Raw genomic sequence first — 18,524 nt, 5'->3', positions numbered from 1 at the left:
CAAATAGAACCTCTCCTCCAGTGAGGCTCCGCTCTGTCAAGGCTGCCGGGTGCATGAACCGCCCACCTAGAAAGATGTGGAATTCCCACAGCCTGATCCCCTCCATCTTCTCTACATGTCACCAAAATGAAGAGAATTTTCAGGTCTCTCAGTAAGCGTAGTATACGCAAAGAAGAGACCTTTTCTGATAAGAGCGGAGATTTTCGAGGAGAGTCTATTGTTGAGGATGAGGCGTGGTCGTACAAGCGTTTACAAGACGAGGCTGCGGGACAGAGGTTTGCTTGCTTTTTTTCGCCGTTATGTCTGTTATCTGCGAGTTTTGTAGTGACTTGATATCAGTTCTCTACGTTTGCCTCCACGAGTCTCGCCTTCGGGGCTGTCTTTGGACAAGATGAGAGTTCCATCCAATTCGACAGTGACAAACCAGAGCTCAGTGAAGCAATATTTTCGCAGTGGAGAAGAGCAGGAGATACCCAAACCTTGGACACAAGAAATGCCAATATACTCCCCGGCTCCAGTTCAATCTGTATATGAATCCGCAGATGTCTCTGTTTTTGGTTCACCATATAGTTTGGATAGGGCTGGAGAGGCGGATGGAATGGGGTTCTCGAACCATGACGAGATGGTTGAGCAAGTCGCAATGCTCAATTTCTATGAGCATATGATGAGCAATAAATCTTCCAGTAATCAAATTGCCAAAGAAAATATGTGGGGAGAATCTTCAAGTAATGTGGCTAGCAACCCAAGTTTTCAAGGCACGAGAACAGACAACTTAGTATCTGACATGCAGAATGGAGATAAGGAAGTGAGACCTGTTGAAGAGACTTTTGGGTATATAGATGCTGCTCGATTTTGGAGTGATAACATGAATGATACAGATTCTAGGTAAGTACCCCAACACAGCTACACGATCTCAAAGTCTAATATTCTCACAGTCATTCATCACCCAAAGCTAGTACATCCACAGCTTCAATAACGACACTCACACCACAAGAAATACGTTCCGACAACCCTTTCATCAACGCCTCAAGTCCAACACCTATACAAACCAACGTGCCAACCAGCTGCATAATCTGCATCGAAGACTTGACACCCACGCTCTCCCCACCCCCCTTCATCACCCCATCCTGCACCCATCAACCTTCACTCTGCACCTCCTGCCTCTCAAAATGCATCACCACGGGCCTGACCACCAAACCCTGGAACCAACTCACCTGCCCCGAATGCCCCGTCCCGCTCACCTACCCGGACATCCGCCGGCACGCCACGCCCTCAACCTTCGCCCGCTACGAAGAACTGTCCTTCCGCAGCGCCGTCGGCGCTGATGCCGATTTCGTCTGGTGTCCAGCGCCCAACTGCGGGTTTGGACAGCTGCATGCGACGGGGATGGAGCAGCCGATTGTGCGGTGCGAGAAGTGTGGGTTTCGGTCTTGTTTTCGGCATGGCGGGGTGTGGCATGAGAGGTTGAGCTGCGAGGAGTTTGAGGAGATGTTGAGGGATCCGAGGGGGTTTAAGGGGAGGGTTGAGAGGGAGGAGGAGGAGGCTAGGAGGGAGTTGGTTAGGGTTCGAGAGCAGCAGGAGGCGGAGGAGGTGAGGAGGGTGCAGGAAGAGAGGTGGAGGAAAGAGGAGGAGGAGAGGCAGAGGCAGAGAGAGCGGGTTTGGAAAAGGCAGGTTGAAGAGGAGGCTAGTATGTCGACGGTGGAGAAGACGACTAAGAAGTGTCCTGGTTGTTCGTGGCCGATTGAGAAGAATGCTGGGTGTGCGCATATGACTTGTAAGCCGGCTTTTTCTTTGCACTTTTTGAAATGGAACTTTTGGAAGGGGGTCGGCCTTTGCTGTGATGGATTCAGTTCGATCAAGTGACTGACTGGTTCAGGCACGAGATGCTATCATCAATTCTGCTGGGCCTGCCTGGGATTATGGTCAACACATCGTAGTTGCTAAGCACTTAGACTGCCTGCATACATTTCTTCCGTTCCTGAATTCGTCATCAACACTTTTCGCTATGCTGTCACCATAGACACCTACGACAACTGACAATATACAAGATACGAAGTGTTGTGCACAATTCTGCTGGAACTGCTTCGCGGATCACAAAAAGATCGATAGATACGGAAATGACCAGCATGACGTGAACTGCCAATTTCATACAGACAATCTACCGCATTGAGCAGCGAAATGTATCGATATCTAAACTCATATTACCATCATGCAAGCACCGTATTCTCAATCTCCACGTTCAATTGCCATATTTCTAAGTATACCACGGCTTGCTGCGCTTCTTTGCAGCACAAGTCTCGTCCAACCATGCCAGCAAAGTAGACGGATGACCCGGTCTCGTTGTAGGAGGCTGCCATTCTCTCTCGCCCGGTTTCGTAGCCGCTACTAAAATCTTCGGTTTCTTTAGCACCTCTTGGTCTCCGAAACCGTCTGCTTTGACTTTGGTGTAGAAAAGACCAGGGCAAACGTCCATGATATATACATTGTTCGTGGCAGCAGGCGATTTCAAAATTTTGCCTGACAAATTCTGGTATTCGTAAAGAGTCATATCGGCATGTCTGCAGCTAACTGGGTTCAAGCCCGTGAACTCGACCTCGAATCTGTCGACGGATAGTTGGAATCTGTGGGCTAGAGAAGCGGCTGGTTCGATGAGCGATTCTTGGAGGGATTTGCAGACTTCGTCTACGTCGCAATTGGGTAGGAAGACGCTCAGAGAAGCACTTAGGTCAAGTGTCAAATTTCGGAGGGTCTGTTGCTTCAGGGCAGTGTATTCGGGGCGATTGGCAAGAGCGAGAAGTGTTTCGCTGCGCCATGTTCGTATGGTTGCGAAACCTGTAAGAAATCATTAGTCAATGTGGCAAGACGAGGTGAAATTTGAGCTGTCTCCTAGACTTACTTCGACGAGGCTCGAGTTTGTGCATACTCCTCTCAATATGTTCCAAGAACAACATCGCGTCAGGTTCCATACACCAGAAGTCCAATCTGAATATCCGTCTGTACAGAAAGTTCATGATAGATTCTATCAAGATATTTTCAGCGGTCTTCGGTATACCGAAAGCGCTTCGTCCTTGTGGAGATACCAATGACACGAATTGTTCCACGCTTTCTATGGTAATGTCATCCACATGCATGCCCTTTTCTAACCCATCGCCGAGATTGTCTTGCACCCAGTCTTCTACCTTCATGCAAAGCGTTTTATAGTCTTCGAGAGCTTGAGTCGGCGTGATGACATGTGTTGCTGGTTGTAGGTTGAAGATAAAACTATGTGCATCATCTAATTCCTTTTGCAATTTCTTGACTTGAGAAGCTAGAGATTGGGAGGTCGAAGACGCTGCTTCGAGCTCCTGTCTTGTCTTTTCGAGCACCTGATTTCTTTCGAGGACCTGGTTCAAGAGGAATTCGGTCTGCTCTGGGGGCCGGAACGTTGATAATTCATCAGATTGAGTCAAGGTCATGGCAGAATGTCCATTGCCAGGCTCCAAGACGGTGGAATCGGGGCGTCCCACCACTATTGAAGATCGAGAAGAGCCAGAGGTAGGAAACATTTTCGTCGACTCGCTGATAGAGATTAGCTGCACTTCATTCCTTGATGCTGATTTCTTTGGTTAAATACCTTGATTTGGCGGGACTAGCTTCTTCATAGATGTCAGTATATAGAACTGGACATTCTCACAATGAGTGTCTTACTCCGTGGTTCCTCTGGAGAAATTCCTGCTCCCTCATGCTCATCCCCTTCGTCGTCTGAGTCTTCGCAATCAGAATCAATTGAATAATCAATCTCCTTGGTGCCTTTCGGAAGTAATGTCGTCGAGGCTTGCAGTGCAGCCAGACTTGTTATATCTGACTCTGAAGTTATTTTTGACTCGTCAATGTTCTCCGAAATGCGTGTGGGTGATCGACTCGATCTTTCCGCCTCGTTGTCCATGTTCCCAGCCTGGTGTGAGCTCCCACGGTCAGGAATTATAGGAGGCCTACTCCGAAGCGCCCGTCGTTGTATTGTGCTCGTCATTCCAGATAGAACAGAGGCATCCGACACAAGCATCAAAATTGTAGTTGTGATAGACCAATCTCACGACGTAATGACTATTTCATAGGATCCAAAATCAAAATTGTGAAATTCCAAAATCGAGCTTTTGGCGGGGTAGAGCTGAACCTCTCCCGCGAGATATGCATCAATGATGGGCACGAGGCTCTGACCGAAATCCTTGTCGAAATAATGTGACTGCGGACACGTATCCTGGCGCTTTTCGTGCTTCTGGACCCTTGAAATGGTGTGTAGCAAAGGAAGCCTATTCGAGGCTGAGGTTTGGGGGCTGCAGGTGTCCTTGGGAAGGTAACCAAGAATAGTATTATCATGCACGCGCCGAGCAACGGCTGAGCCAAAAGCAATGAAACGTGCAGCAAGCCACCAAAATGCCCGAATATTGCTTCACCCGGATCAGGGTAAGGGGTGGGTGAGGCTCCGAGACTCTGCTCCTCTTCTACTCGCTGCACTGCCCTGCTCGTCGATGGTGATCAATCCAGCCTCGTCTGTCGACCTCTCTGTTTCCCATCCGAAAATACCTACATACCTTTGAGTCAGAAGTCTAATGCTGTAGATGACTATTGATTGTAAATAACTGAACCTTTGAGTCGTAAAACCATTGCTATCGAAGATGGACGACGCATTTGCCGGAATGTCGTTAGGCAGCGGACAGCAGCGGAAGCTGATCATCGGAATTGATTTTGGTACGATAAAGCTCAAATTGCGTCGAAATGGCCGTTGCGATAGTCACTGATGATCCGCCGTAGGTACCACATACTCCGGAATTGCATGGGCGGAAACTCGAAGGGTAGGAAGAATACATCCCATATTGAAGACCTCAAAGCTAAACGATCCTAGCCTGAGCAGCAAACTGTGGTCAACAATTGGCCTTCAAGCTTGGAGAGCAAGGAAGGAAAGATAATGGATAAAGTACCAACTGAGCTGCGATATACAGCCGAAGGCAAAGAATGGGGATTCCAGATCCCCGCACTAGAAGATAGACACCGTTTGTTCAAGCTGTAAGCAAGTCTGGGGCGAGCCTCATTGTTATACATGATCTGACATTGACAAGCGGACTTGTTGGAGGACGACTGGTCGATCCTGGACACGAAACGTCGCCAGAATCGTTGGCAACCGATTATCTAACCGCCTTGCGAGATCATCTGATGTATACTTTAGAGCAAAAGCTGGGAACATCGATTCTTCGTACGATCCCGATCGAATACTGCTTGACGGTGCCGGCCATCTGGTCTGAGGTGGCCAAAGAGAAGACCCTTGAAGCCGCCAGTCGGGCGGGTCTGAACGGATTGGGGAAGATATTGTTGGTCTCGGAACCGGTAGGTCGTGAAAGCCCAAAGTGGTGTTGGAAGCTTATGATGCATAGGAAGCTGCTGCCATCTATACCCTCAACAGTCTCGACACACACGACTTGAAGATCGATGATAGCTTTGTCTTGTGTGATGCAGGTGGTGGAACAGTTGATCTTATTTCCTACACCATCACCCAACTCCAGCCAAAATTGAACATCAGAGAGGCATCACCAGGATCCGGAGGTATGTGTGGTTCGACGTATCTCAATCGGAGGTTTGCTAGATTCTTGACAACGAAGATTGGACAAGAGGAAGGTTGGGATGCTGAACTGTTGGCTGAGGCAATGGAACGATTTGACTTGGTCGTAAGTAACAACTTTGTTGATGTGCACTCTTTCGATTAAAGCACTCTCTAAACTCTTAAAACAGATCAAGAAGCAATACTCCGACTTATCATCATACACAATCCCCGTTCCAGGTCTTGCCAATAACGAAGGCCTTGGCATCAAGCGTGGAAGACTCTTAATCACGCGTGCAGAGATGCGAGCAGTTTTCGAGCCAGTCGTATCTCAAGTTATAAGCCTCGTTGAGCAACAGATTGTGTCTTCAAGCAAGAAAATCAGGGCAGTGTTCCTGGTTGGGGGTTTCGGAGAAAACAGCTATCTGAAAGAACGATTGCGAGCCGCGCTCGGAACATCGATCGAAGTCATCCAGCCACCGTAAGTTGAACAAATCTTTGAAATTGCCTGAATGCCTTCCCTCAGGACCAAAGACTAACACTCTCTTTTAGCAACGCTTGGACCGCCGTTACCCGTGGAGCTGTACTGATGGGATTGGGCCACACGAATGAAGACCTAGCAGCAGTCGGTGTGACATCAAGAGCAGCAAGAAAGCATTACGGAATCCGACTTCATGTGAAGTTTGACCCCGAAAGACACGACGCCAGCAAGAAGTAAGAACCAACATCAACATCAATCATGAACATGTAGGCTGACGCAAAAACATAGGTTCTTCGACGAAGTCGATCAGACAGACAGAGTTGCTGAAATGCAATGGTTCATCAAAAGAGGCGATCCCGTGGAAGAACGCAAAACCAAGCGGATTCTCTTCCAGCAGAATTTCTTGGCAGAGATTGGCCCACCCACCGAGACTTCAATGGATGTGATGTGCGACGAGATCAGCACAATTGCACCAGTGCATCCCAACGAGAACTGCCGCACTCTGGTCACTTTGCGCGCTGACCTTCGATCGATCTCGAGCGAAGATATGGAATCCACTCTGACGAAGAACGCGGATGGGAAATGGTACTATCTGATCAAGGGCGACGTGGAAGCAGAGTATCTGTCGGCTTCGACGAAGTACATGCTTCTGTGCTTGGGAAAAAGATATGATACCATAACTGCAGAGTACGCATAAAATGTCAAGTAACGTTGGAGTTTCGGAGAATTTGGACAACAGGAATGGTGGATATAGTACGCCCAGAGGACTGGAATCTTCATGGTATCAGTCTTGAATGCTTCTTGTTGTATGCTTTTTGGGTTTGAATAGAAAATATGTTTTATAAATAATGTTGGTTTTAGGCAGAGGTTTTGAGTTTTTGATGATGTGTTGTTGCCACTCGGATGACGTTAGCTGCAGACTCATACCTCGCAGTACTGATGTCTTCGAAATTAGAGCAACTGATAGATTTTTGAAATTATCAACGTGTCCTGGCTGTCCAACTCGGATTCGCCAGAGTTTGGGAGAGCAAAGAAGTGATTGCGATGCGTAGAAGCCCCTATCCTCCTAAGGTTTTAAAGACCTTTAGGAGCGAGGAGTCGGTTTGTAGGGATCGGAGCATACTCATTACTCATAGAAGTGTTTCGATTCAATGTCTTGGGTGTCGTGGTGTTTAACATGGGGATTGATTGCTGTCATTCCAGCCAAAGTATATACCGAAGTATGATATTCGGCACAGGTGCTAATGTTCCAAGCACGGTCGTTAATCCAGCTCGCTTTCATCCCGAGGCAATATCTTGCCTCACCTGAAACACAATAAAGACCATAAATGCATAAACATCTTTCATGCCAAAATCCGAACTTTCATCCCTCTCTATCAACTAACTACCCCACCTGCCTAAACGGGTAATCTTCTCTCCAAGCTTCACTTCGTCCCCAGCCCTACAACCAACAAGCATCCCACCTCAAAAATGCCAGAGGAAGACAAACCAACAGACGCACGCGCACGTCTCCTTTCCCACTTCTCCGCGGCCCAAGGAACCACCGAACACGGCCAGAAATGGAATGAGCTCTGGCAGCAAAATTTCCTCCCTTGGGATAAAGGCTTCCCTTCTCCTGCTCTCGTTGACTTGCTTTCGTCTCCTCCGTCCTCTAATTCGTCAAAGCATCCCGTTCTTCTCCCAATTCGTTCGGCCAAGGATCAAAAGAGGAGGCTAAAGGCTCTCGTTCCAGGTTGTGGGAGGGGATACGATGTCTTGTTACTAGCAGCCCATGGATACGACGCCTACGGCTTAGAGATCTCGGAGAAAGCTTTAGAAGAAGCGAAGAAAGTCGAGAAAGAGAAAGGAGGTGATAAAATCTATTCTACGAAACCTGGTGTGGAGAGGGGAACTGTCACTTGGCTGTCAGGGGATTTCTTTCACGATGGATTTTTGAAAGACGTGGAGGGTGAGGGGAAGTTTGATTTGATTTATGATTATACGGTATGTTGGTCACTTAGTGAGAGAGATGGGAGAGTGAGGGTTGATAAGGTGTTAGTTTCTATCTGCACTACCGCCTGTGATGAGACCAGCGTGGTCGAAGCGCTTCAATGAGCTTCTTGCTCCTGAGGGACGAGTAATTTGTCTCGAGTTCCCAACGTATAAGCCTGCTTCCACTGGCGGTCCTCCGTGGGCTCTACCACCGAAGGTTTATTTGGCACATCTGCCACGACCTGGAGAGGATTTGACGTATGGTGAGGATGGTGAGTTGTTGGAGGAGAAATTAGGCCCGCCGAGTAAGAGTGGGTTGGTTCGGATTGCGCATTTCCAGCCGGAGAGAACGCATGAGATTGGGTATAACGCTGAGGGCAAAGTGACGGATTGGATCTCGGTATGGGCTCATCCATAGGCATTTCGATTCGGTAGTGTTGTCCTTCCCATTCAAGGAGCCTTCCTCAAGGAATTGTAATGCTCTCCCAATCCAAAACCATGCCTGTAATATGCCAACCAGATCTTCTCCTTCTCCTCCTCTCCTTTCTTGTTCTCGTCTCCCGGCTCGATGGCTTGCATAGGCCCATCCTGCAAAACACAAATCTCCACCCCATAAACCCTACTCAAAGCCAACAACTCCAGATGCCCACCCCATTCCGCGGTGTCTCTAATCTTCTTAACATGTTCTTGCAAAGGCTCTTCACAAAACCCCTCAAAGTCATCCGCATGCCTCTGCATATACCCCGCGGCCTTGCCCCTAACCACCTTATACTTTTCTCCCTCCCCCTCTTCCTCACCGACCGATATACCAACCTGCTGCAGCTGATCCGCCACCGCAGAGAACAAACAATGACCATCCGGTCTAATCAACCTCTCAACCAACCCATTAGCCTCTATTTGCTCCGAGATCTTCTTTCGCTCGAGCTCCTTAACATCAGGTTGAGACTGCGCTTCTAATTTCGCAGCTTCGACCGCTGCAGCCGTCTCCGCCGCTCGTCGAGCAAGTCGTTCCTTCGCTCGATTCCTCTTCTTATGTCCTCCCTGTCCCTGCTCCGAATCTCCATTCTCCGATTCAGCTGGTGTGGATATGCTACTCTCTGCCAGAGCATCCGCCACTCCATCCACAGGCTCCTCATCTGCAGGTTCGTCGATTTCGGGAGGCTCGAGGGGTTCGCCGTTGAGAGTTGCGAGCTCTTGTGCTTGTCGCTCTTTGAGTTGATGTTCGAGTTCTTCGCATTCGGTGTTGACGCCTTTGCGTGTCTTTTTAGAGGCGTTTTTCTTCTTTTGGGTTACGCGTGATTGTAGGTCTTTCTGCTCTTTGCGATGGCGAGCTTGCATTTCCTCGAGGGTCTCCATGCTGGTGTTGGAGGTGGTTGTAATTCGGGATTGTGGTAGGTTGTAAAATGGGAACTAGCAGAAGCGTTCGCGTTGTATGCAAAGAATAAGCGACCTATAAATGAGCGTAATGAAGACGACGATTGACTCCGCAAAAATTCAACTCAAAGTCTTGAACACCCAACTCTCATCAATATCGACCTCTCATTCCCGCATCAACAATTTTCCCCTCCAAAACCTTTTCGGCTCTTCCCGCACCTCGCATCATCATACCAATCACATCCCAGCCAACCCCCCTTTCCCGATCCAGTCTCGCGTCTCTGCACAAGCGAGGCAAACTAATCTGTGCCGAGATCCCGACTTCACGGCCAACACTTTTATTCCCGTGCCTCTTTTCCTTCTCCAACAATGGGAACATGGACGCCACAGTGAGTAAGTAAGTCCTTGGGTCTTGGCTCACATTGGACCGGTGAGATATCAGGCGGTCAGTATTACCATCAGATTGTCTGTCCGGGGAGGGAGGATGGGAGAAGAGGGGTCTTGGTGGGATTGAGATCCCACAGCCGGCATAGGTTACCCGTAAAGAGGAAAAGAGACAGGGGGAAGATAGAGTGAAATGGTGTAAGGCTAGACCGCTAAATTCTTAGTGTGATGCTTGTCTGAGGTTTATGGCGTAGAGTTAGGCCTTGACGATCATTTATTATTTACATCTTCTCGTTCTCGCTTCTTTCTTCTCATTACCGCTCTCCACTTTCTCACAACGCAGCTTTGCTTCAAGGCATTGCTACCAAGTGACGCTCTTAGCGTAGTCTCTTTCACTTGTGCTCGCTTGTCCCCTTACGTATTTTCTCTGGCAAGAGAGAAGACCCCAGCTTCTTCTCCACCCCACTATCGCGGTCAGCAAGCCAAACCCGATACCGCACTGTGCCTTTTGTGCCCTTCCATCTCACTCGCACTTGCACCAACCCATACAAGCAACCACCCCTCTCTCAATCAACTGAAGCTCGGCCTTCGAAGTTCATCTCACACCAACCAACTTCGTCTTAATCCAACCCACAATGCTCGACCCCGAGAAGGAAGACTTGTCTCGCACACAACAAGTGCCTCAAGACATAGATGCACCCATCGAACACCCCGGTGTCTCAACAACCAAAGACGAGGAAGGGGATTCGAAGATGCCCAACTCAACTCTCGACAAAGAGCTGGGCGACAACAAGCGTTCAGGTTCTGCTTCAGGAACGGACTCCTCTTCAATACACTCTCACTCCTCCAACGACACCATTGAAGTCGTTCCCGAAGACCCAACCATGACCACTACTGTGCAACGCACCAGATCCCGCTCTTCGTCGTTCTCGCCTGAGCCTGTCGTTGTACCGAGATCGAAGAGAAGAGGTTTGTTGGCGAGGTTCACTTTGATTCCTGAGGTGGAGGAACCGTATGACTATAAACGAAGCACGAAGTGGTTCATTACGTTCCAAGTCGCCATTGCTGCCGCAGCTGCGCCGATGGGGAGTGCCATTCTGTTGCGTAAGCCTTCTTCCTCACTCTCTTGCCCATACTCCTCCCCCTTCTGAACAAGTCAGCTGACTCAAATACAGCTGCTCTCCCACAACTGGCTTCAGACCTCCACAGTACGCCAACAATCACCAATTTGTCGGTGGCCCTCTACATGCTAAGCATGTCCATCTTCCCGCTATGGTGGTCGTCCTTCAGTGAAACCCTTGGTCGCCGCTCCATCTATTTGGTCTCATTCGCCCTCTTTACACTCTGGAACATCATCTCCGGTATCTCGACGTCCATGGGCATGCTCATCGTGATGCGAATGCTCGGCGGCGGCGCCTCAGCATCTGTTCAAGCAGTGGGAGCCGGTACCATTGCTGATATATGGGAGGTAAAGGAGCGTGGTAGGGCAATGGGTATCTTCTATCTCGGACCATTGTTGGGACCTCTGCTTGCACCAATTATCGGTGGGGCTTTGAGTCAGAAATGGGGATGGAGAAGCACGCAGTGGTTCCAGGTGATCTATGGCGGGATCCTGTGTGTCTTGCTCGCCTTTTGTCTCCCCGAGACGCTTGCTAGGAAGACGCCTCCGGTTCCAGATATTCAGGCTGGAGACGAGAAGTCTGACGCCCGTTCTCAATTGACCCGGATCTCGACGAGACAATCAGTCCATCTCAAAACCAAAAAGGCCGCGGCAATCTTCAAGCGCTGTATTATCGACCCTTTGAGTGTGTTGGCTTTCCTCCGATTCCCGGCTGTTCTCATCACCGTCTATCTGGCCTCCGTAACCTTCGGCTCCCTCTACATCCTGAACATTTCCATCCAACAAACATTCTCTTCTGCTCCATACAACTTCTCAGTCATTATCCTCGGACTTCTCTACATCCCCAACTCGCTAGGCTACATTTTCGCCTCCATCATTGGAGGTAGATGGGTAGACCACATCATGCATCGCGAAGCCCGAGCCGCTGGCCGCTACGACGAGCACGGGAAGTTGATCTTCAGACCAGAAGACAGAATGAGAGAGAATGCGTGGATAGCAGCCGTCATGTTTCCGCTTGCATTGATCTGGTACGGATGGAGTGCCGAGAAAGGAGTCCATTGGATCGTGCCTATGATTGCCAACTTCTTCTTCGGTCTCGGAAGCATGATCATATTCGGGGTCGCAACCACGATGCTGACGGAGTTCATGCCGAAGAGAAGCAGTAGTGGTGTTGCAGTCAATAACTTCGTGAGGAATATCTTCAGTTGCGTGGGAGGTATCATTGCACAACCCATTATTTCGGCGATTGGGGATGGGTGGTTGTTCACCATTGTGGGGATTATTTGCTTGATCAGTGCCACTTCCGTAGTATGGGCCATGAGAAGATTTGGTCCGAAATGGAGACTGGTGATGGACGAAAAACTATCGAAGTTGTGAGATAGGTTAGAAGAAGTTGGAGTCTTGTACGATTATCTCAACGTCTTTCATAGTGACAGACTGTGACGTTGCTCGGATTGAGGGTCCCGATCTCGAAAATGGAGGTTGGACCTCTGGCTCGAGGACGTCTATATCCATCGATGAAGTGGGATTCGCGGCCACAGAGGCTTGGAGCATCCACGATCTGGACTGCGTCTTGCTAAAGCGCGCATGTCGAAATGCTTCCTTCGCCAATTGTTCTGGTGTCCCACTGTGGTACTCCAATCTATGCTTCAAAGAGAGTGCTGACTCTTTGGACCATTCAACGGTGCCACTCGCTTCATCACCAATGAGGCTCTTCCAAACTTGAATGACGTTGAAGTCAGACTTCGCTTGCTTCAGGAGGCCTCTGACAACAAGTGATCTCGACCATCGTGGAACGTTATTTGGCTGCTTCTCATAGTGGTCTGCAAGATGGAGCATCCGACCTATATAACCGGTCAGCTTTATCTCAAGAAAAGAATCGGTATAGCAAATGCCTCGAGCTCATAGAATCTGATGTGATGACTTCATCACAACAAGACAGATTATACCGGCATCGATCAGTAGATAACCTATAGCAAGCACAATAAGCAATGCAAGCAGATCAAACAAAAATTTTCAATATTTGATGCGTTAATGACAACTGAATTATGATGTGATGGAAAAGTATTGAATATGGTCATGTGTTTCGCATTCGCTGATCTCATGCACATCTGTATGCTGTGTTGCGTATCATTGCATGTTAAAGACAGAAACAACAAGTATTCTTCCAGCCAACTTAGCAAATCAAGGGCCAGAATATTGCCAGCTGATCACAACTATGCGACCAGCAACCTACGGCATGCCCTCCGGCTAACTTGTCTAGCTCTGTTACTGTATCAGGACTTCAGCGCGAAGGCGATCCATCGGAAAAAGCGTTTTCAAGATCAGATTGAGTGGCACATGGGAATCAAACCAACAAAGAGCTCGCAGATTGGACGACCGAAAGGGAGAAGGGCATAAAGAAGCTTGCGCAAAGGACTTACCTTCCCATGAAAAGAAGCACGCCCCACAATACCCACAACCCCAAGCGAACTTTTTCCTTGCGGGTTGATGCCATGATTCCCAGAGTACAGCGCTCTCTGAAAGAGCATGTACTTGCTGCAAGTGTTGCTTCAACTTGTCCTTTCTTGAGAACATAGGTTTCTTGTTGGCGCATCTGAAAACTCTGTGATCCTCCATGAGATGCTGCTTCATTTCGTCGTGATTCCTCGTTAATGCTTCACAGAATGCGCATTTCCATTGAGACCTTGAGTGTTGCAGTGTTTCGCCAAGCATGCAAGTCCAGAGCGTAGGAGGATCATGGCCTTCTTCATGTCGTTTCCAGTCCCCTTTTCGAATGAAACAGCTGTCACAGGCTGTACACTTGTAGTTCGCTTCGCTGCGCGCTGCTTCTGAAGACGATCGCTTGGGTGTTACAGTGGAAGTCGAGGGATCCTGTATGTCTGAGTGTAGGTGTAAACTTGAGAGGGTCTGATATTGTTGATCCTCTTTGATAGACGCAAGGCGGGAAGATTTGGGTGGTGGCGGAGGTACGAAGCGAACAAGTGCTGCTGAACTGATGAGAGGCTCCTCTTCTAGCTCATATTCGCAGTCTTTGAGGTCGTCGACGCAACCTTTGAGGTCATCGAGAGTAGGATCATAGGTAGACACGAGTGTTGACGCCGTATTCCAGGTTTGTATTGATGAATCGTAAGAAGACCTATCAGACAGGCTGAAGAGTATGGATGGCGGAGAGAGTAAAGGGCTCAGGTCAGAAATAGATGACATCGTCGACCGCGCGAAGGACCCTTGTGAGAAGGACCCTTGGGAAGCCATGACTGGTGACCAGAGAGACGACTTGTCGGGCTCATCCAGCATGGACTGGAGAGCGTCTGGTGTACTATTATTCTGAAATTCGTTGATAGGTGACCAGCTCTGAAGCTCTGGAGCGCCAGGCGACAAGAAGTCTAGACCAAAAGAGTCGAAGTTCAAGTCATTGTAAGAAAGTTCACGCTGACGCGTTTCATTTGTAGCTTGTCGGTCAACCATGTCCATCTCGGTGTCTTGTAGGAAATCTTGTAGTGGTGCGTTCAAGTTCGAATCGTCGGGTAAATGAGTTAGCTCCTGAACATTCTCTATTGGGCCGTTAGCACTTGCAGTAGGACAAATTGAAGGCTTCACTGACTTCTGGGGTCATATTCATTAACAAAATTTTCGAACCACTGATCGATTTGGTCTTTGCTAAGTCCTGTCTCAGCTTGCAAAAAGGCTTTTGCTCTTTTCCCAGGGCGCTTCCCACAAGAATCGACCCAGCGACGCAACGTCGACTCTTGCTCTTCTGTAATTGGATTCGCCTGCATGATGATAGATTGATATCGTGATTACGTATGCCTGGTTGTTGCAAATTCAGATTCGGACGAAAATGAACGATGCACTAATGCTGTGACATGGAAATGGACATAGAGAGCTGAACGAGCGTGATTTCTTTCTCTACACTACAAACATCATCACGAGCAAACCTGCGGATCATTCCACCCTCCGAGTATAAGTAGATCCATCCTGTTATCTTTTGAGGCTCTGAAGGGCGAACTCAAAGGGCAGAAGCTGACAGGGTTCACCATAAAGTACTTTCGCCCTCATGAGCCACCCTCGTATGAAGTGATCTGACATGCAGGGAAGAGCATGCATTCTCGAGCTGGGATGAGGAGAAATGTCCGAATCATGAATGTCAATCGGTCCTCCCGCTTGTTTCCTTCTGCATGGCGGAAACTTGAAACGCGCTTTGGCCCACCAGGCTGCCCAAATGCCCTTTTTTGAATCATCTGGAGAAGTCCGATTGGCTTCTTTAATAAACGAGACGGACAATTGGGTGCCACGATATGTCGGCTCTAGTCAGCAGCTGATATCGTGGCAGTCTGCTTGAGTTGAAGCTCCCTGGGCGGAACGATGCAGGGAATGTGGATTTTCGTACCCGTTGTACAACAGCCAACATCGCCAAGCCACATGGTTGCAAGAACATTTACCAGCAAGTGTTCAGATCCAACGAACCCAAGCAAGTAGCCTCGTACATACAACTTGGTATAATTAATTCGAAGGAATCGAATGTTCGACCTTGTCATATGTGTGTTGACTGAGTTTAGATTGAAGCAACGCTAGTGGCTGGATCCTTCCCATGGTTGTAGGTTGCAGATTTGATAGAAACATAGAAGCGGAGAGAAAGTAAGAGGGAAAAAATTGGAGGCTGGGAAGGCTTGAAGACGGCAGGCACGCTTAGCACGCTTTCCCAATTTGCCCACGTTTCACACATCCCACACATCCAGCTTGGCAAGAAGTACACCGAGCTTCAAAAATATAAGGCTCAAGAATCGGGATGATTTCCCAGCGACAGGGTCCAGCACATGTCTGAATCAATACGTCACTGTCTGAGGAGAACTGCCAACTGATACGGTAAACGGGTCAAGAGTCGAGACGAAGCCAATCGTTACGGTATTCAAGCTCAAGAAATGCACTTTAAACTCTTCCTTGAGTAAATGCCCGCTGTGCCGAAATAGTTCTCAAGGCAGATTCTCAGGTTGCTTATCAGGAAACACAAATTATAGATACACGTTCGGAAGTGTGAAGTGCCAGCAAGCATGCTGATTCGTGCACGGTGAGTACAAAGCAGTGCTGAAACATGGTAGGTCATGTTTGAACAGTGGAAGCAGCTTCACCGTCCGATAGCTCGCATTGGTGACACCAACTATTTTCCGACCTGAAGGACTTCAAGCTCCGAGGTATAATCGTATAATTACTTCTGTCATCAACTAGAAGACTGTTGTTAATGGGGACATTCCGGCCAGCCAACAATGCACTATGTAACAGGCCTCATGATATTACAAAGGAGACAATACACACTGACAAAAAGACAGAACAAACAGACTTATGTAGTTTTCCACCTCTTGACGTGATGCACGTGAATCAGGCAAAGAATCAGCAGGAACTTCTCCAACACAATGACAGCTATGGTGAAATGATCAAAGTGAATGCAGACAAGCACGGCTTCTATACTTACAGAGAATATCATAAAATTCCAACAGAACCTGAATAAAAATGATTCATGAGACATTCTTCAACAAAGGTTTGATACCAGAACCCATTTATATTCTTACCCCGGCAGCCGCTAACCATTTTAGGATACTTTCTCTGTGCCTCGGCTTCTTCCAAGAAGCTTATTACTGATATCGCACTACCCCGGATATCAAGGTAATATCTAACATTCGAGTCCTTTTGTACATTCCCTTCTCGATATCATTTGTATTTTATTTCAATTCTCTAATTCTGTCACAATGGATGTCTCCAACCTCTTCAACGTCAAGGTATATACCTCACTTGTTTAGGAAAACCATCAATGTGCTAATTCAGATCCTGCAGGACAAAGTTGTCCTAGTTACTGGCGGAGCCAAAGGTATTGGACGCATGATATCAGAAGGATTTGTCACCAATGGAGCGAAAGTCTACATCTCATCTCGAGATGCCAAAGCCTGCGAGCAGGCTTGCAAAGAGCTCAATGCCTTAGGTACCTCTCCTAATCTCTTCTTTCCTATTGCAACAACTTACACCTTGCAGGCAAAGGCAGTGCACATTCTATCCCCGCCGACTTCTACAAAGTCGAAGACTGCAAACGAATGGTCGAAGAACTCAAGAAACGGGAAACGAAACTCCACGTCCTGGTCAACAATTCGGGGTCGAATTGGGGAGCACCATATGACGAGTTCCCAGATAGTGCTTGGACACGAGTCCTTACGCTGAATCTGACCAGAGTCTTCACACTCACGCAAGCCCTTACGCCTCTCCTCGAAGCTGCCTGCACACCCGAAGACCCGTCGCGCATTATAAATATTGGCTCTGTGGATGGAATCAGGGTTCCTTCTCTTGAGACCTTCTCATATTCTGCCTCGAAGGCGGGGCTACATCAATTGTCGAGAGTACTGGCAAGTCATTTGGGCAAGAGGAATATCACAAGCAATGTGCTTGCCTGCGGACCATTCGAGAGCAAGATGATGGCTGCTACATTGAAGGACTTTGGGGAGGTCATTAAAAGTGGAATACCTCTCGGAAGGATTGGAACACCTCAGGATGTTGCGGGCGCATGTTTGTTCTTGAGCGGAAGGGCAGGGAGCTATGTCAATGGTGCTGTTATTGCTCTTGATGGTGGAACTTTGGTTGGGAGCAAATTGTAAGCTCGAGATCCAAAGATGAATTTCCATTCATCGTCTGAAATACTACGCCATCACTCATGAGACCCTGTTCACAAACCTCGAGTCCCATTTTCCCTGAGACATACCGCCATGATCTAACGCACAGCGGTACTACACAAATCAAAATTCATCAACCCAAGACTAGCCTTCGCGTCGCTCGATTGATCCACAGAAGAAAGTCCACTCTCGCCCTTAAACAACCTGCTAAACTCCCACTGCGGAACCAAATTACTTCCAGGAAGCACAGCAGCAACAACGACCTCATTATCCTCCAACCCAAACTCCACTGCTTTATAGTGAAAAGCTGGTTCACGGTTGTATTTCTTTTTGTATTCGTTGGTCCAGTATTCTGAGAGTTCGAGTTTGTATTGATGAGGAGATTCGGGCATGAGAGAGGTGGGGAATTTGGGGTGGATCTTGCGGACTTCTCGACCGGGGACGAGGAGCAGATGGGTGGTGCCGATGTAGAGTGTGTATGGGATGTCTGGTCTAGGGCTGCTGCACTAATACTCGACTCCTTCGACTGCGATGCTGTCAATCTGAGCAAATTTATGCGTGGATGATGGACTTACATGTCACAGTCATTGTTGCAGATATTCTTTCGGATACTGGGCAGGAAGTGTCGTAGAGTTTCCTTGAAAGCAGGTTCAGGTATCATCACAAGTCTTTTTCACTAATGGGAATAAGATGATTATATAGACTAAGAGTCCTTTTCGGGATGTAGGTGCATAATTAAGAAAGGTATGTAAGTCGATAAAGGCTGGGATGTCCCTTGCAAAATTTACCACACGCCGCTCTTTCATCAGATCAATAGAGAGGGTCGCTGCAGCCTAATCATCTTAGGTGTGAGTGCAAATGAGTCTTTACGATCCAATTGACCTTGGAATCGGGAGTCTGCAGTTCGATTGGGATGTTCAACCTAAGATATGTTTTGCCTTGTGTGGGTGTGGCTTTTCTTTTCATGTA

General features: G+C 48.2%; 9 protein-coding genes across 9 annotated transcripts; 5 read left to right on the top strand and 4 right to left on the bottom strand.

Moving 5' to 3' along the window:
* Nucleotides 1-254: 254 nt before the first annotated feature.
* Nucleotides 255-2,170, top strand: LY89DRAFT_653517 (uncharacterized protein; the record flags this gene model as incomplete). Its single annotated transcript, XM_018212256.1, has 4 exons — nt 255-885; nt 936-1,490; nt 1,644-1,774; nt 2,049-2,170. Exons 1-4 carry the CDS (start codon nt 392-394, stop codon nt 2,168-2,170), a joined length of 1,302 nt encoding a protein of 433 aa, XP_018066318.1. The 5' UTR covers nt 255-391.
* On the bottom strand, nt 2,011-3,734 carry LY89DRAFT_217207 (uncharacterized protein). Its single transcript, XM_018205913.1, has 3 exons — nt 3,614-3,734; nt 2,897-3,558; nt 2,011-2,832 (listed from the first exon to the last, which is right to left on the bottom strand). Exons 2-3 carry the CDS (start codon nt 3,543-3,545, stop codon nt 2,255-2,257), a joined length of 1,227 nt encoding a protein of 408 aa, XP_018066317.1. The 5' UTR covers nt 3,546-3,558; nt 3,614-3,734; the 3' UTR covers nt 2,011-2,254.
* Nucleotides 3,735-4,468: 734 nt separating this feature from the next.
* Nucleotides 4,469-7,235, top strand: LY89DRAFT_653514 (actin-like ATPase domain-containing protein). Its single transcript, XM_018212255.1, has 8 exons — nt 4,469-4,728; nt 4,792-4,832; nt 4,883-5,043; nt 5,097-5,361; nt 5,409-5,699; nt 5,764-6,053; nt 6,125-6,286; nt 6,342-7,235. The coding sequence occupies exons 1-8, from the start codon at nt 4,656-4,658 to the stop codon at nt 6,748-6,750; spliced, it is 1,692 nt and encodes a 563-aa protein (XP_018066316.1). The 5' UTR covers nt 4,469-4,655; the 3' UTR covers nt 6,751-7,235.
* Nucleotides 7,236-7,370: 135 nt separating this feature from the next.
* LY89DRAFT_709856 (S-adenosyl-L-methionine-dependent methyltransferase) lies at nt 7,371-8,555 on the top strand. The gene is made up of 2 exons (XM_018217789.1): nt 7,371-8,036; nt 8,092-8,555. Exons 1-2 carry the CDS (start codon nt 7,524-7,526, stop codon nt 8,440-8,442), a joined length of 864 nt encoding a protein of 287 aa, XP_018066315.1. The 5' UTR covers nt 7,371-7,523; the 3' UTR covers nt 8,443-8,555.
* Nucleotides 8,459-9,584, bottom strand: LY89DRAFT_217067 (OTU-domain-containing protein). The gene has a single exon (XM_018205912.1). It carries the CDS (start codon nt 9,378-9,380, stop codon nt 8,475-8,477), a length of 906 nt encoding a protein of 301 aa, XP_018066314.1. The 5' UTR covers nt 9,381-9,584; the 3' UTR covers nt 8,459-8,474.
* Nucleotides 9,585-10,666: 1,082 nt separating this feature from the next.
* On the top strand, nt 10,667-12,279 carry LY89DRAFT_593731 (MFS multidrug transporter-like protein; the record flags this gene model as incomplete). Its single annotated transcript, XM_018209767.1, has 2 exons — nt 10,667-10,886; nt 10,958-12,279. 2 exons carry the CDS (start codon nt 10,667-10,669, stop codon nt 12,277-12,279), a joined length of 1,542 nt encoding a protein of 513 aa, XP_018066313.1.
* Nucleotides 12,177-14,945, bottom strand: LY89DRAFT_217216 (uncharacterized protein). Its single transcript, XM_018205914.1, has 3 exons — nt 14,507-14,945; nt 13,326-14,456; nt 12,177-12,746 (listed from the first exon to the last, which is right to left on the bottom strand). Exons 1-3 carry the CDS (start codon nt 14,679-14,681, stop codon nt 12,286-12,288), a joined length of 1,767 nt encoding a protein of 588 aa, XP_018066312.1. The 5' UTR covers nt 14,682-14,945; the 3' UTR covers nt 12,177-12,285.
* Nucleotides 14,946-16,552: 1,607 nt separating this feature from the next.
* LY89DRAFT_624220 (short-chain dehydrogenase/reductase-like protein sdr) lies at nt 16,553-17,991 on the top strand. The gene is made up of 3 exons (XM_018211041.1): nt 16,553-16,676; nt 16,732-16,876; nt 16,927-17,991. Exons 1-3 carry the CDS (start codon nt 16,647-16,649, stop codon nt 17,538-17,540), a joined length of 789 nt encoding a protein of 262 aa, XP_018066311.1. The 5' UTR covers nt 16,553-16,646; the 3' UTR covers nt 17,541-17,991.
* On the bottom strand, nt 17,598-18,076 carry LY89DRAFT_217010 (uncharacterized protein). The gene has a single exon (XM_018205911.1). The coding sequence runs from the start codon at nt 17,945-17,947 to the stop codon at nt 17,654-17,656; it is 294 nt and encodes a 97-aa protein (XP_018066310.1). The 5' UTR covers nt 17,948-18,076; the 3' UTR covers nt 17,598-17,653.
* Nucleotides 18,077-18,524: the final 448 nt, after the last annotated feature.

The sequence above is a fragment of the Mollisia scopiformis genome, assembly GCF_001500285.1.
Source record: "Mollisia scopiformis unplaced genomic scaffold LY89scaffold_22, whole genome shotgun sequence".
NCBI lineage: Eukaryota > Fungi > Ascomycota > Leotiomycetes > Helotiales > Mollisiaceae > Mollisia > Mollisia scopiformis.
The sequence above is the reverse complement of the archived record's forward strand: the minus strand, read 5'-3'. Positions and strand labels throughout refer to the sequence as shown.

What these genes read in the sequence shown, in the direction of transcription:
- LY89DRAFT_217207 (XM_018205913.1), bottom strand. Translation starts at nt 3,545, where the DNA reads ATGTTTCCTACCTCTGGCTCTTCTCGATCTTCAATAGTGGTGGGACGC. An exon ending in CAAACTCGAGCCTCGTCGAA is followed by an intron (nt 2,833 to 2,896) that starts GTAAGTCTAGGA and finishes GATTTCTTACAG; the next exon opens with GTTTCGCAACCATACGAACA.
- LY89DRAFT_653514 (XM_018212255.1), top strand. Translation starts at nt 4,656, where the DNA reads ATGGACGACGCATTTGCCGGAATGTCGTTAGGCAGCGGACAGCAGCGG. An exon ending in AGACACCGTTTGTTCAAGCT is followed by an intron (nt 5,044 to 5,096) that starts GTAAGCAAGTCT and finishes GACATTGACAAG; the next exon opens with CGGACTTGTTGGAGGACGAC. An exon ending in TGGAACGATTTGACTTGGTC is followed by an intron (nt 5,700 to 5,763) that starts GTAAGTAACAAC and finishes CTCTTAAAACAG; the next exon opens with ATCAAGAAGCAATACTCCGA.
- LY89DRAFT_709856 (XM_018217789.1), top strand. Translation starts at nt 7,524, where the DNA reads ATGCCAGAGGAAGACAAACCAACAGACGCACGCGCACGTCTCCTTTCC. An exon ending in ATTTGATTTATGATTATACG is followed by an intron (nt 8,037 to 8,091) that starts GTATGTTGGTCA and finishes ATAAGGTGTTAG; the next exon opens with TTTCTATCTGCACTACCGCC.
- LY89DRAFT_217067 (XM_018205912.1), bottom strand. Translation starts at nt 9,380, where the DNA reads ATGGAGACCCTCGAGGAAATGCAAGCTCGCCATCGCAAAGAGCAGAAA.
- LY89DRAFT_217216 (XM_018205914.1), bottom strand. Translation starts at nt 14,681, where the DNA reads ATGCAGGCGAATCCAATTACAGAAGAGCAAGAGTCGACGTTGCGTCGC. An exon ending in TAATGAATATGACCCCAGAA is followed by an intron (nt 14,457 to 14,506) that starts GTCAGTGAAGCC and finishes ACGGCCCAATAG; the next exon opens with AGAATGTTCAGGAGCTAACT. An exon ending in GTGCTTCTTTTCATGGGAAG is followed by an intron (nt 12,747 to 13,325) that starts GTAAGTCCTTTG and finishes CCGGTTATATAG; the next exon opens with GTCGGATGCTCCATCTTGCA.
- LY89DRAFT_624220 (XM_018211041.1), top strand. Translation starts at nt 16,647, where the DNA reads ATGGATGTCTCCAACCTCTTCAACGTCAAG. An exon ending in CCAACCTCTTCAACGTCAAG is followed by an intron (nt 16,677 to 16,731) that starts GTATATACCTCA and finishes CAGATCCTGCAG; the next exon opens with GACAAAGTTGTCCTAGTTAC. An exon ending in CAAAGAGCTCAATGCCTTAG is followed by an intron (nt 16,877 to 16,926) that starts GTACCTCTCCTA and finishes TACACCTTGCAG; the next exon opens with GCAAAGGCAGTGCACATTCT.
- LY89DRAFT_217010 (XM_018205911.1), bottom strand. Translation starts at nt 17,947, where the DNA reads ATGCCCGAATCTCCTCATCAATACAAACTCGAACTCTCAGAATACTGG.